The 14,775-nt window shown below is 41.0% G+C and overlaps 1 protein-coding gene across 3 annotated transcripts in view; it reads right to left on the bottom strand.

Annotated features, from left to right (window-relative positions):
- The window catches only part of BSCL2 (BSCL2 lipid droplet biogenesis associated, seipin), a 58,140-nt gene that overhangs the window by 18,581 nt on the left and 24,784 nt on the right, over positions 1-14,775 (bottom strand). For all 3 annotated transcript variants that reach the window (XM_053449036.1, XM_053449035.1, XM_053449034.1), the window contains exon 6: positions 13,809-13,932. In XM_053449036.1, the coding sequence (XP_053305011.1) occupies positions 13,809-13,932 (124 nt within the window). The remainder of the gene's footprint in view (positions 1-13,808; positions 13,933-14,775) is intronic.

The following is a 14,775-nucleotide window of genomic DNA, read 5'->3' as shown; positions in this document are numbered from 1 at the left end:
GTTTAAGATATTTGGACAGGGGCGCAATTTCAGTGCTTGCCATAGGCACTATTTTCAGTAGATATGCCTCTGCAGTAAAGACATTTAACCCCTTGGCTGCTAAGCCATTTCCCACCTGGGTGCTAAGCTGGTTTTCGGCATTTTGGTGCATCTCTCGTTTAAACGCGTTTAGAAGTATATTTCTTGGGAATAAACTATACAAACCATATATTGAGTTTTTTCAGCACACCCAGCAGATTCCAAATATACCATTTTCATATGTGTATGTCTCATTAGGTTTGCAAAATAAAGCCAAAAATGGGAAAAAGTGTATTTTTTCTCTTCTGACTCAATAAAAACTAGTTTGTAATTTTATTTTTCTAAACTCTAATATCAAAACCTGTGTTGCTAAATATTTGTAGTAGGTAACCGGTCTAAAATAAACAGAAATTTTACAGAAAGAAAGAGAACAGTAGACTCTGTTTTTCTAATATTTTATTGCTAAAAGTAAAATTTACTAGACTATCACAAAAGACATCTTTAAATTTAATGCGTGGCTGCCGTCAATTAAACAGCTCTAGCTGCCTGGGATGTTAAAATATGCCAACAAAACTACATACTTTTAGGAACTACACCCCCAGCTGCAGCAAATGAGGTCTTATTTGTATTTGTATCACAAACCTGATGTGCACAACAAATAAGTGAATATCACACTTATAAAAAAAAAAAAAAAAAATTAAAAGCGACAAGTTCATTTATGTCTTGCGCACTCTAGTCTTGTGCTACTAATACATGCAGCCCCTCATTTGATGTGCCAAGAGGTGTAGTTTCTGAAAATATATACTTTTTGTACCATAATTTAACTTCCCAGCTGTCTAGAGCTGTCTAAATGCAGCCATCACCCCTAAATGTTTTAAGACAATTTTTTAAGAAGATTCTCAAATCTGCCATGTCTGAAGTTAAAGTGGTCTAGACATCTGGGAAGTTAAAATTAGGGTACATAAAGTACACATTTCAAGAAACTACACCCCTTGGAGCTTCAAATGAGGGGTATATGTATTTCTAGGACAAAAGTTGAGTGCACAAATAATGATGGAATATGTCGCTTTGGCTAGAAAATATGTTTTTTCTAACCATAGCAACATGTTCATTTGTGTCTTCCGCACTCCAGGTTTGTACTAGAAACACATGCAGCCCCTCATTTGATGCGCCAAGGGGTCTAGTTTTTGCAAATGTGTACTTTTTGTGCCATCATTTAACTTCTTACGTGAACAGTAATGCCACGTCAATGCTTCAACCCTAATTACTGACCATTCACACGCCTTTCATATCTCCATTCACTCGCAGAAGCACACACCATACTTTCCATACATTCACTCAGAGAAGCACACACCATTCTTTCCCCTTACAATCCCAAAGAAATGATGATAAAGGGATATAAAAAAAAAAACATTTACAGCAAAAATAAGTTTTGCAGTAAAAATGCAAGGAGCTCCAGGGTTGAGATGGTTACTCACATACCGCACAGACTAAATGGCTGATTTTAATATTTACAGTTCATCAGGATTTCAAAAATTGCCCTCCTCTACCATTGGCTAAGTTTAACCCCATGATCAAAGGATCATGGGGTTAAAATTTAGTATCGGCCATTTTTAAAAAGGGAATGTGACTTTTTATAGCTATATGATCACTGTGGTAACTTTGGCTACCACAGTGATCATTTAGCTAGAATACTTAATTTAAGTTAAACTAGTTAATGTTTAGATAATTTAATTTGGGGGTCTCTAGGCAATTTTGATCTTTATTTATCTTCCTTTAGAGACCCCCAAATCATTTTTTTTACTTTTTTTGTACATTTTTTTAACTTAATATTTTTTTATCCTTTTTTAACAAGCATTATACCATTGGAAAGGTGAGGTGATTACCTTTCCAATGGCATCTAAGCAGCATGCCCCCATACCGCTTTAACTGACAATTGTCAGTTATTAATAAAGTTGCGCGGTGACGTCAGGGCGCGTGCCGTCACCGGCCGGATCAGGTGGCCCCAGTGATGCCCTTCAGTGTGAGGAGCAGATCGCCGGGGTAGGTGGTGATGGGGGTCCACAGACCTCCATAAAGGTAGGGTAGTGCTAGCGACGGCATGGTGCCGTCGTTAGCACCTGACTGGGAATGCTAGCGACGGCACCATGCCATTGTTAGCAGTCAAGAGGTTAAGCAAGCATGGGATAGGCATACGGCGATGCTAGATATAGGATAAGGCCAGGTACTAAGGAAAGTACTCAGAGGTTGGGCAAATTGGATGGGCCTAATGGGTCTTATCTGTCGTCACTTTCTGTGTTTCTATGTATTATCAGAAATTTACTTGTGCCGCAGTAGAAAGGCAGCGGGAGATTAAGGAGGTTAATGTGTGGCTAAAGTCATGTTAGTAGGAAGGAGGGTTTTGGCTTTTTAGAGCACTTGGCTGATATTGCGCTTGGATCCCATCTTTATAGCCATGATGGATTGCACCTAAACAGAAAAAGGGTCTACTGTGCTAAGGGACGGGATGGCTAGAAGGTTGGAGGGGATTTTTAACTAGTAGTAGGGGGAGGGACACAGAAATCTAGAAAATGGAGACAGCACAGAAAGGAGAGGGGCTTTAGATCAGAACAAAGGGGCGGAGATGGAGGGAGGGGCAATATCAGAACAGAGGAGGTATCTATGTAATAAAAATTTACATAAAATACAAGAGACGCATGATAATATCAAATGCATTACTAATACAAAGAAGCCTAAACAACAAAATGGGGAACTAGAGGCAATAGCATACACTAAGCAATATGACATAATAGGCATAATGGAAACATGGTGAGATGAGACGCATGACTGGGCAATTAACTTAAATGGTTACAGATTTTTTAGGAAGGATAGAAAAAGCATGAAGGGAGATTGAGTATCCACAATGAGCCAGAGTCTGATATTAACCCCTTAACGACAATCCACGTACATGTATGGGGTGACGATGCAATGTGTTAGCGACAATGCCCGTACATGTACGTGGTAGTGTTAGTTGCCGTTGTAGCGTTAGTCGGCAGCATTGTGGAAAATATTCCCACATGGAAAGAGTTAAAATATATAAATGCCAATAGGGTGCCTAGTTTTTAAAAAATGTATGATTTTAACCCAACAAACATGCATGTGGGGTATCACTGCGCTTAGGAGATGTTGCTGAACACATATTGGGGTGCTGTTTGACACGGACATATACCAGGAATGATAAATTTATACCTGGAGTACAACATGTGGACAAAATACAATAAATGTTGACTACCATAACGTTTGACAAAGGCTAGTGGTAGCATTTGTGCATGGAAAGGGTTAAAATACCAGCATTTGAAATACCTTGGGGTGTCTAGTTTTTAAAAATATACGGTTTGATGGGGTAAATAGCATTGGTCGGCTTCAAAGATACCCGAAATAGCACATGGAGCAGAATGACCAGATTTGGGGAAAAATGGTTTTGAAATAGCAAAACGCATGGATAATGATGCAGACACATATAACATAACGTACTGCGTCCGTGCTGGTGTATCGGGAGGCGAGAGCAGGTGAAGGAGGCTGATGTGAACGCAGATATCGGCATCAATATTAATGCCAAAGCCAACCACGCCGCCCAAACAGACGCCACATAACTGAAGTCGGTGCTGCAGGTAGACGCCGTGCTCGATATTGGCATTGCTGACAACATAATAAAACTGACGCCGCCGACGCTGTCCCCATTTGAGGAGATCCCGCTTCATGTTGTGAAGAAATAAGGGCAACTCTAGCGTTGTGTGCGGTGAGGAAACAGCAAGGGGACGGCGAGAACGATATACGAAAGGCCGTGGAGCGTAAAAGAGTTAAGGAGTAAGGAGCGCTTGGCATGCCGAAAATGGCACATCCAACTAGTATCCAAGCTCCAACCAACATAAAGAAATGGTCAAACGGTCAGATCTAAGATAAGTACACCTCCATTACCGACATAGTGGCTTGTTTTCAGTTGACTAATTAATTGTTGACTATTTCATTGTCAAGTTATTTGAAACTCTATGTGAAAGATTTTCTGCTGGTAACGGGGCACAAAGACACACTGTTTAAACCAACTGACAATGCCTCTAAGAAAAAGAAAAAGCTAATGCTACCTGCTAAGTTTCCTAATACTATACTGAAGGAGTTGAGTAAAGATATATCAATTATATCAGAAGATTTCAATGTACATAACATTTCAATTGCCTCACCTGCTGAATCTCCTTAATCCGGCAAAACTCTAAATATTACTCAACTATATGAAAAATTCAGTAAAGACATGAAAGAAAATGGATTTCTCAAATATCAAGTAATCTAGAAACTCAATTAAATTTAATCAAAAATCTTCAAAACGATCTGTTAATAGTTGAAAAAGAAGATCTGGAATTAAGACGAAACCTGGCAGTATTAGAAAAAAAGCAAATGGAAACAGAAGACAGATCAAGAATGAAAAATATAAGATTAAGAGGAGTTCCTGAATTAACCTTAAATCAAGACCCAGATAAATACCTGACTAAATTTTTACAACACTATATAAACTCAGAATATTTAAGTAGTTTCTCCTTTGAAAATTTCTACAGAATGTTTAACCCCTTCAGGACCGGGATTTTGATACTAACGTGTCGCTAAAGGACCGGAGCCGTTTTTGTGTTTTTGCCATGTCTTTCTTCAACTGTAATTTCTCTCTTATCAATTCGTGCACCCACACAAATCATATATTGTTTTTTTCAGCACAAGTAGGGCTTTCATTTGAAACCATATTAAGCTGGGTAGTACATTGTTTTGTTTGAAATAAACTGGAAAAAGTGGGGGGAAAATGAAAGAAAAACCAATTTTTTTTACAGTTTTGTATACATACAAATTGTACACACATTGAACCAATGGGAAAAAATTATCCCAAATATATTCATTAAGTTGTCCTGATTTGGAAACCACCCAACATGGCCAGGATTTTTATCTATTTTGACCAGTATAGGGAAAATATTGCAAGGCATGCATCGCGTTTTTGAAATGTAATTTTTTTCAAATTTGGCATGGTCAAGGTGTACAACTAGGGTCATTTTGACACTTTTCAAACAGGGATTTTATTGCCAAATGCTGCCAAATTTTGAGGTATTTTTATATTTTTTTGCATATGTTGCTTTAGATGTTATATTATATTTTGTATAGAATATGTGCAACTGCATAAAAAAAACACCAAATTGTGTTCACCAACATCCCCCGGTTCCAACAAGGCCTCACATGCATGGTTCATGCATTTTTTGAGGAAGCTATGAGGGCAAAACTGGAACATGCGCATTTTACTTTTCAAATTTGGAATTTTCAGAAATTGGTTTCCTGGGCCCATATCCCATTTGGGACATTTTGGAGGCCCCCCACTGTAAATTACCCCATAAAAGTATATATTTATGAACAGTAGACGAGTCAAGGTGTTCAACTAGGGTAGTTTTGACAGTTTTCAGCCAGCCATTTCTTCACTGATGTCTGCCAAACTTCACAGGGAAATTATTTTATTGCGTTTTTAACGCATAAATTTCAATGTTGCAATTTATTTCTTGCACAGCATATTTGTAACACTGGAAGAAAACACCACATTTTGTTCACCAACATCCCCCGGTTCCAACAAGGCCTCACATGCATGGTTCATGCATTTTTTGAGGAAGCTATGAGGGCAAAACTGGAACATGTGCATTTACATTTTTTTAAATATTTTTTTTTTATCAGATTACTTGTAAGTGACAGGTTTAGGCCGCTGACATCAATCAGGGAGACCGATCAATAATCACCGACAAGTGATCAGGTAATAATTATGATTTTTTCATTTATTAATAATTTGTGTTTTTTCATAATTACCCTAGATGACCCCTCTCTCTTTGTAGAGCAGGGTCATCTGTGGGCTGCCATAATGATCCGATCACTCCTATTGGCCAGGAGCGATCTGATCAGCCCAGCATTTGACCTGGAAGCACCCTGGACTTTCAGGTCAGTGCTGTTATTTTTTTATTATTATTATTTTATTAATTTTTTTTTTAATTTATTTATTAATTTTTTTATTATTATTATTATTATTATTTACATTTTTTTTTAACTCTTTCAATGCTGATGCTCCATTGAAGCACAGCATTGACTGATATTTAGTCCCCACAAGTTGTGGGGACTAATATTAACCCCTGCAATGCTGCGATGGGGGTCATACACAATCGCAGCATTGAAGGGGTTAATTGAGGAAGAGGGGGGTAGGGGTTAACTGAGGAAGGGTGGGGGTGGGGGGGCTGGTCTCCACACTCATGTGGAGACCAAAGAACCCTGTCTCCCTGTCCCTGAAGCTGCCTCTGGCAGCTGGGATACAATCTCCAATAGACTGGAGATTGTAGGGGAGGAGTCTCTTTGATCAGTCCTACAAAAAAAAAAAAAAAACAGAAATATGATGGTTTAAACTATCCTAATTTGATAGAGCTTTATGAATCTTGCATGCTTGCTCATGCCTGTGTTGGAGAAATAATAAAAGATTTAAACTTAGGATGGTACAAATATGAATTATGGTCCTGTAATAACATTGAACCCTCAATATTATATTGGCTACCCCCAGAGATATTAAAAAGTTTAAATATCGTAAATCCCATTATTTTAGGATTTCTTAAAACAACTCTTAGGAAGAGATTTATTTCAGTAAGCTCTCGTATTCTACCCAGTTAATAGTATTACAGATTGAAACGAAAGACATAAATCTGAAACCCTGGCGAGATCTAGGTATAAAAAGACTGACTGACATATTAACATCTAACTGCTTATCGAGCTTTGAAGAACTTCAGCATAAATATAGTATAATGAATAAAGAGAAATGTACTTATTTAAGATTAAAGAGTTATCTTAACTCTAAGAATGCTGTTCCATCTACCGCAATAGATAAACTAACAGAAGCTAATTATTCGACCAAGCTAATTTCTAAAATTATGCATATGTTTGATAATCAAAGATTTATTGAGAAATCAAATTCCATAGTTAAATGGGAATCAGAACTAGGGGTAACTTAACCAAGAAATTCGGTATACAGCGTGGTTCCCGACTAGGAAGGCAATTCATTGCATAAGCCTTCAAGAAATGTTTTTCAAAATACCGTATTTGCTCGATTATAAATGCTCTGAAAAATACCCCTCGTCTTCTAATCGGGGTCGTCTTCTAATCAGACCGCTGCAGTGGACCTGGATCCTCCTGTCCCCCCCCCCCATTTAACACCCCCCACACACACTTACCGGTGCTTCCTGCTGTATTGCCAGGGCAGCGGGTTGACGTCTACGCGATCCGCGTAGACAACATCCGCTGCAGCCGGAAGGAGGTGTGGCTAGCAGCGGGGGTTGTCTACGTCCGTCGCGCATACCTTCCCCGACTGTCAGAGATCAGAGTTCCCCGCACCGGTGCGGGGAACACTAATCTCTGACAGCCGGGGAAGTTATGCGCGACTGACGCAGACAAACCCCCGCTGCCAACTCCACCTCCTTCCGGCTGCAGTGGAAGGAGACGTCAACCCGCTGCCCCGGCAATACAGCAGGAAATTGGAAGCACCGGTAAGTGTGTGTGTGTAGTGTGTAGTGTGTAGTGTGTAGTGTGTGTGTGTTAAATGGGGGCACAGGGCATTTCTGGAATGCCTTATACCCCTATATGCCACTCTGGCACTTAGGGGGTTAAAAGGCATATTATGGGGCATATAGGGCATATAGGGAGGTATAAGGCATTTCAGGAGGCAGAGTGGCGTTAAGAGGGCATTTAATAGTGCACTCTGCCTCCTGAAATGCCTTATACCTCCCTATATGCCACTCTGCCCCATAATATGCCTTTTAACCCCCTAAATGCCAGAGTGCCATATAGGGGTATAAGGCATTTCTGGAGGCAGAGTGCTCTATACAATGCCTTTTAACTCCCTTAATGCCACTCTGCCTCCTGGAATGCCTTATACCTCCCTATATGCCACCCTGCCCCATAATATGCATTTTACCCCCCTAAATGCCAGAATGGGAAATAGGGGTATAAGGCATTTCTGGAGGCAGAGTAGCACATGGGGGGTCAAAAGGCATACCATGGGGCACAGTGGCATATAGAGGGTTAAAAGGCATATCATGGGCCACAGTGCCATATTGGTGTGGCAAGCCTGGGGGCAGATGTGCGTAACTGGGGGGCAGATTGGAAAATACAAGGAAATAAAAACAAAAAAAATATTTTTCTCAATCATAGCTTTTATTAAAAAAAATAGTTTACATGAATTAACATTTACTGGTAAAACTTTTTTCCTTTAGGGTCGTCTTATATTCAGGCTTTTTTTTCCCCTAAGTTAATATTCAGATTAAGTTAATATTCAGACCTCGCACTCCCTAATGCTGAGCTGACAAGAGGGAGATTGTGATCTCCCAGCTAGTCCTGCAGGCTGCAGCTGCTGATCGGGCAGCTGTGCGCCCCCCTGCAGCTCTCGCATCACCCTACAAAAAGTAGGGATAGGAGGGACTGTCCCGTCCAAATCGGGACTGTCCCGTCCAAATCGGGACTGTCCCGTCCAAATCGGGACTGTCCCGTCCAAATCGGGACAGTAGGGGGGCATGAAATTGGGACAGAGGGACTAGTAGTTCTGCAAGGGGATTCAGGTTTTTGAAGCTGTTAAATGACGCCTTAATGTCACAACTGGTACAAGCACCAACTAGAAAGAATAAGATTCAGACAAGAATCCTAACAAACAATGTTGATCTATTGTCAAATGTTCACGTAGGGGAGCACCTGGGTAATCATTTTCTTTTGAAATAAACTCAAAAGAAATTGCACATGAGGAATTTTAAAAAGGCCAATTTCAATAAGATAAGGGCAGCTTTACAATATATTGACTGGCATAAACTTTAATGAAAAAACTGAGTAAAAATGGAATATGTTCAAACAAATATTAGAAAGGTACACTTCTCAGTATGAACCATTGGGTAATAAATATAAAAAACAGATTGAAACCAATGTGGCTTAATGGGGAAGTAAATCAAGAAATTAAAAATAAGAAAAAGGGCCTTTAAAGCATTTAAAATCAGACAAATCAGGGGCATCCTATATAAGGAAGCCAATAATGCATGCAAAAAGGTGATTAGATGGGCTAAACTAGAAAATGAGAAAGTGATAGCCAAAGAGTGCAGAACCAACCCCAAAAAATTACATTAAAGAAAAAAGTGTAGGTACACTAAAACAGAGATGGGTGTGTTAGTTAACGAGGACCAGGAAAAAGCAGAAACTTTAACCCCTTAATGACAAAGCCTGTACATGTACGGGCTCAAAATGCATTGTTTTCAATGGGTTTAGGGACACCCATTGTCCTTAAGGGGTTAAATAACTATTTTTCCTCAGTATTTATTAAGGAGGAGCCTATGGCAATCGATAAGCAAATAACTACTAAAAACAAATTGCAGACAACTTGTGATTGGATGACTCAGGACAAGGTGCTGCTGCAACTAAAGAAAGTTAATGCCAACAAAGCTCCGGGGCCTGACGGTATTCACCCACGAGTACTTAAGGAGCTAAGTCTGGAAATAAGTGAACCTCTGTTTTTAATCTTCCAGGATTCTTATCTTTCAGGAATTGTACCAGAGGATTGAAGGAAGGCAGATGTGGTTCCTATATTCAAAAAGGGTTCAAAAACTCTTTGCCTGGAAATTATAGACCTGTGAGCTTAATTTCTGTGGCTGGGAAAGTATTTGAAGGGTTATTAAGGAATAATATTCAGGAATTCATTGGGGGAAAAAAAACTTAATTGCATTCTACGAAGAAGTTAGTAGAAGTGTAGATCAAGGTGTTGCAGCGGATGTAATCTACTTGGATTTTGCCAAGGCGTTTGACACGGTTCCACACAATAGGGTAGTATTCGAACTGAAAGAAATTGGTCTAGATGCAAATTCTTGTTCTTGGGTAAAATATTGGCTTAGTGACAGAGTACAGAGAGCTGTCCCTCAGGGTTCTTGCAATAGGCATTGAAAGTTATGCTTCCGTGTTTGCAGATGACACTCTGTAAAGTAATACAATGTGAGCAGGATATTACTTTGCTGCAGAGGGATTTAGATAGACTGGGGGACTGGGCACACAAATGGCAGATGAAATTTAATGTAGATAAACGCAAAGTAATGCACTTTGGGGTAAGCAATGCACAAGCAACTTACACCCTAAATGGTAGCGAATTAGGGATAACAAATGAGAAGGATTTGGGAATTGTTATAGACAAACTAGGCGGCAATGTGCAATGTCAGTCAGCAATTGCGAAGGCCAGTAAGGTATGCTCATGTATAAAAAGGGGCAGCAATTTGCGGAATAAAAATATAATTTTGCCTCTCTATAAATCAATGGTAAGACCACACCTTGAATATGCTGTGCAATTTCGGGCACCTATTCTAAAGAAGGATATTATAGCACTGGAAAAGATCCACAGGCAGGCTACAAACTCAATAAAAGGAATGGAAAACTTCCAGAAAGGTTAACTAATGTAAATCTGTTTAGTTTAGAAAAACGGTGCCTCTGAGGGGATATGACAGCATTATATAAATATATTCAGGGCCATGCATAAGACACGGGGTCACGCATTTAGACTGGAAGAAAGGAGATTTAGTCTAAGGCAAAGGAAAGGGTTTTTCTTTTCTTTTCTACAGTAAATGACAATAAGGATGTGGAATTCTCTGCCTGAAGAGGTAGTTTTATCATAGTCTGTACAAACATTTAAACAGCTACCGGATGAATACTTGCAAAAACACAATATTCAGGGATTTAATTTTTAAATTATGGTGAAAAAGCTTCCTGATTCAAGGAGAGATATGACTGCCATTCTGGGGTCAAAAAGGATTTTCTTCCCCTAGTTTGTTGCAAAATTGGAAAGAGCTACACACTGTGGGGGGGGGGGGTTTGCATTATTTTGGATCAACAGCAATTAACAGATATGGGAACGGCTGAACGCAAGGGACACTTGTCATGATTAACTCATGGAATATAGTGGATGCATGGAAGGATAACCCAGCAGAGGTGGGTAGTTTCTTTGTTTAAGCATTGAATGAGTTAATCTGATGTTGTTCTAAATCAGTTTCTTTGTGCATGCCCTGTGTTTCTGTTATGGCTAGAGGTGTCATCTTCCCAAAGGACCCCTGTGGTGATTCATGGCCTAACAGATAAGGATCCTTAGTTATAGGAATTCCGTTCCTATCTTAAATTGAGGGGTTTTCCATCACCTTTACCCCACCATAACTTATTGGCACATCAAAGATGGGAACCAATTCTTGGAAAAGGTGTCATAATTGGTCATGTGGTCAGAGGGGTGTTTTCTTGCAAAAGAGTCTGATTTAGGGGCAATGCAGCGACCTCAAAGCAGAACTCCCTGATATACTCTGATCGGAAACCGTCTGGAGTTCCCACAGGCCTACTTATTGGAGAAACTCGTGAGTGAGAGTCCTGTTTTTAAGTCCCATTGTTTTTAAGAACTGTTTGCCGTTTTATTTTTCTTTTGTATGACTTGTTTTTTGTAATTGTGGCACTGTGTAATCTTTGTCTTTTTGTTATTAAAATACTCATAATCCATATATATGTCGTATGCCCGGGGTGGGTTGATATTAGGGCTGCAACTAACGATTATTTTAATAATCGATTAATCGGCCGATTATTTTTTCGATTAATCGATTAATCGGATAAAAAAAACAATATGCAAATTTTTCGTTTATTTAAAAGAATTTAATGAACTGGATGTTAAAAAACAACTTAAAATTTACATTAACATTCTTATTTTGTTATGATGTAATAAAAAACAATATTTTCAAAGTACAAGAACCCAAACACAATATTTATGAAACAAAATAACCCCAAACATTCTGAAAAGAGGTGGACTATTACTGTTCAAGAAACTTTGCCCCAGCACTTTGCACTTTGCACCCAGCACTTTGCACCCAGCACTTTGCACCCAGCACTTTGCACCCAGCACTTTGCACCCAGCCCTGGCACTTTGCACCCAGCACTTTGCCCCAGCCCTGGCACTTTGCACCCAGCACTTTGCACCCAGCATTCAGCACTTTGCACCAGCACTTTGCACTTTGCACCCAGCCCTGGCACTTTGCACCCAGCACTTTGCACCCAGCCCTGGCACTTTGCACCCAGCCCTGGCACTTTGCACCCAGCACTGGCACTTTGCACCCAGCACTGGCACTTTGCACCCAGCACTTTGCACTGTGCCCCTGCACCCAGTCTCTAACTCTGCCCTGCACCCAGCCCTGCCCCCACATTCTGCCCTGCCCCCACACTCACACTCTGCCCTGCACCCACTCTGCCCTGCACCCACACTCACACCCTGCCCTGCATCCCCACCCCCACTCTGCCCTGCACCCAGTCTCCCACTCTGCTCTGCACCCACACTCACACCCTGCATCCCCACCCCCACTCTGCCCTGCACCCAGTCTCCTGCCCTGCACCCCCCACCCCCACTCTGCCCTGCACCCCCACTCTGCCCTGCACCCACACTCACCCACACTCACCCACACTCTGGGCGAGTGGCTCCATTCGCACAGAGCGATTCGCTCTGTGCGAGTGGCTCCATTCGCACAGAGCGGTTCGCTCTGTGCGAGTGGCTCCATTCGCACAGAGCGAACCGCTCTGTGCGAATGGAGCCACTCGCACAGAGCGAACCGCTCTGTGCGAATGGAGCCACTCGCACAGAGCGAACCGCTCTGTGCGAATGGAGCCACTCGCACAGAGCGAACCGCTCTGTGCGAATGGAGCCACTCGCACAGAGCGAACCGCTCTGTGCGAATGGAGCCACTCGCACAGAGCGAACCGCTCTGTGCGAATGGAGCCACTCGCACAGAGCGAACCGCTCTGTGCGAATGGAGCCACTCGCCCAGAGCGAACCGCTCTGTGCGAATCGCTCTGTGCGAATGGAGCCACTCGCCCAGAGCGAACCGCTCTGTGCGAATCGCTCTGTGCGAGTGGCTCCATTCGCACAGAGCGATTCGCTCTGTGCGATCTGTGCAGAATACTTACCTCCGGAACGCGTCACATCCGTCACGTAGCTAGAAGGCGGAGACTGCAGAGCATGTAGCAGAAGCGGGGAACGCTCGCGGAGGTAAGTAAAAGGAGCCGAGTGCTCCAACAACGAATTGATCACTCGATTAATCGATAACGGAAATCGTTATCGATGATTTCCGTTATCGATTATTATCGATTTTATCGATTCGTTGTTTCAGCTCTAGTTGATATAGATATATATATATATATATATATGAGATAGATGTCCTAATTTGGACAGTGGCGGCAGACTACCTGGCTGGATACAGGCAGGATTTGGGGGTTCATTTGGTATAACTGATGCTTTGATAGAGGGGTGAACTTAGTAAATCCAGAGGCCTGGTGCTATTAACCCCTTCATGCCCACACCCTCCACACCGTCACGGCTTGGCAAGTAGTCCTGACCGTGACAAACTATGTAAAAAAAAAGTGCCCCTTTGCACATCCACTATTCCAGATTTTTTTTTTTTTATAAATCATTACCCCCAAAGTCAACAGTATTAAAAAAAAACCAAACCATATAGGGTAGTGTGTAAAGCATAGATGTGACCCTCATAAACATAAAACAATATGTATGTACGGTATGACTAATCAGATGTTGCTAAATATAAATGGTCATTGTGGTGCTTACAGTGTAGAAGAACACGTAAGATTGCAAAAAAGTGATTAAAACGTTGTGTTCTATGTGATTAAACATCCAGAGTAAATACAATGACCGATCAGACATCATAACTCACCAGCCCTCGTGTACTGCTTCGACCCCACTGCAAGTAGCTGAGCACAAGCACAACACTCATGAAGACAAAATTGCTTGAAACGCCAATCAAAGCAGAGATGATGGGAAAATTATACAGAAGATACCTGTGAAGAAAAGACAGATCCCTTTGTGGTTCAAGGTAGGCTACATTTATAATTACAGATAAAAGCAAAAACGGGTTTGAAAGAATGACAAATTTTGTCCGTTAAAATAACATAAAATGAATCTGAAATAGTGTAGACACTGTTAATGTTGTAGGTTACTAGTGTAGCTCAAAATGGCTAATTTTCAATGGAATATCGTTCAAAGAATACAGAAACACATTATCAGCAGCCGTTCCTTTCTGATGGCACATTTTGTTATTTAATTCAATTTTAAAAGGTTAATTGATTAAAAAAAAAAAAAAATTCGGAATTATAATGTAAAATAGGGGAAGTATTTGTCACATACCTGAGGAGAGGCATAAATGCTTAATTTGAACATTACTACCTAATGTATCGGTTTATATTAGTCTGTCAATTTTACCTTTTGTCATACCATTTCATTGTTTGTACTGTAAGAAGCACTGGGCGCTATATGAATTATAATAGTCATTTTTTGTACCCTTTGTTACAATGTTTTTGTTTTTTTTGCGGTGACATTTCTGCGGTGCTCATGCCTGGCTGTAATTTTCTTTTCTCTCTCTCTTTTACTTTACCCTCAAAAATTTAGATATCGTTTTCTCAGGAGAAGAAGGGCGGTTATTTTGATCACCTTCCCCGGCTGTCAGAGAGAATTCCCCGGTGAGGGGAACTCTGATCTCTGACAGCTGGGCAACGTCTGCGCGATGGACGCAGACAATCCCCGCTGCTAACCGCACCTCCTTCCGGCTGCAGCGGAAGTTGTCTACGCGAAACGCGTAGACGCCTACATGCTGCCACAGCTACACACAGGGGACTCAGAAGCAC

The sequence above is a fragment of the Spea bombifrons genome, chromosome 10, assembly GCF_027358695.1.
Source record: "Spea bombifrons isolate aSpeBom1 chromosome 10, aSpeBom1.2.pri, whole genome shotgun sequence".
Lineage (NCBI taxonomy): Eukaryota > Metazoa > Chordata > Amphibia > Anura > Pelobatidae > Spea > Spea bombifrons.
The sequence above is the reverse complement of the archived record's forward strand: the minus strand, read 5'-3'. Positions and strand labels throughout refer to the sequence as shown.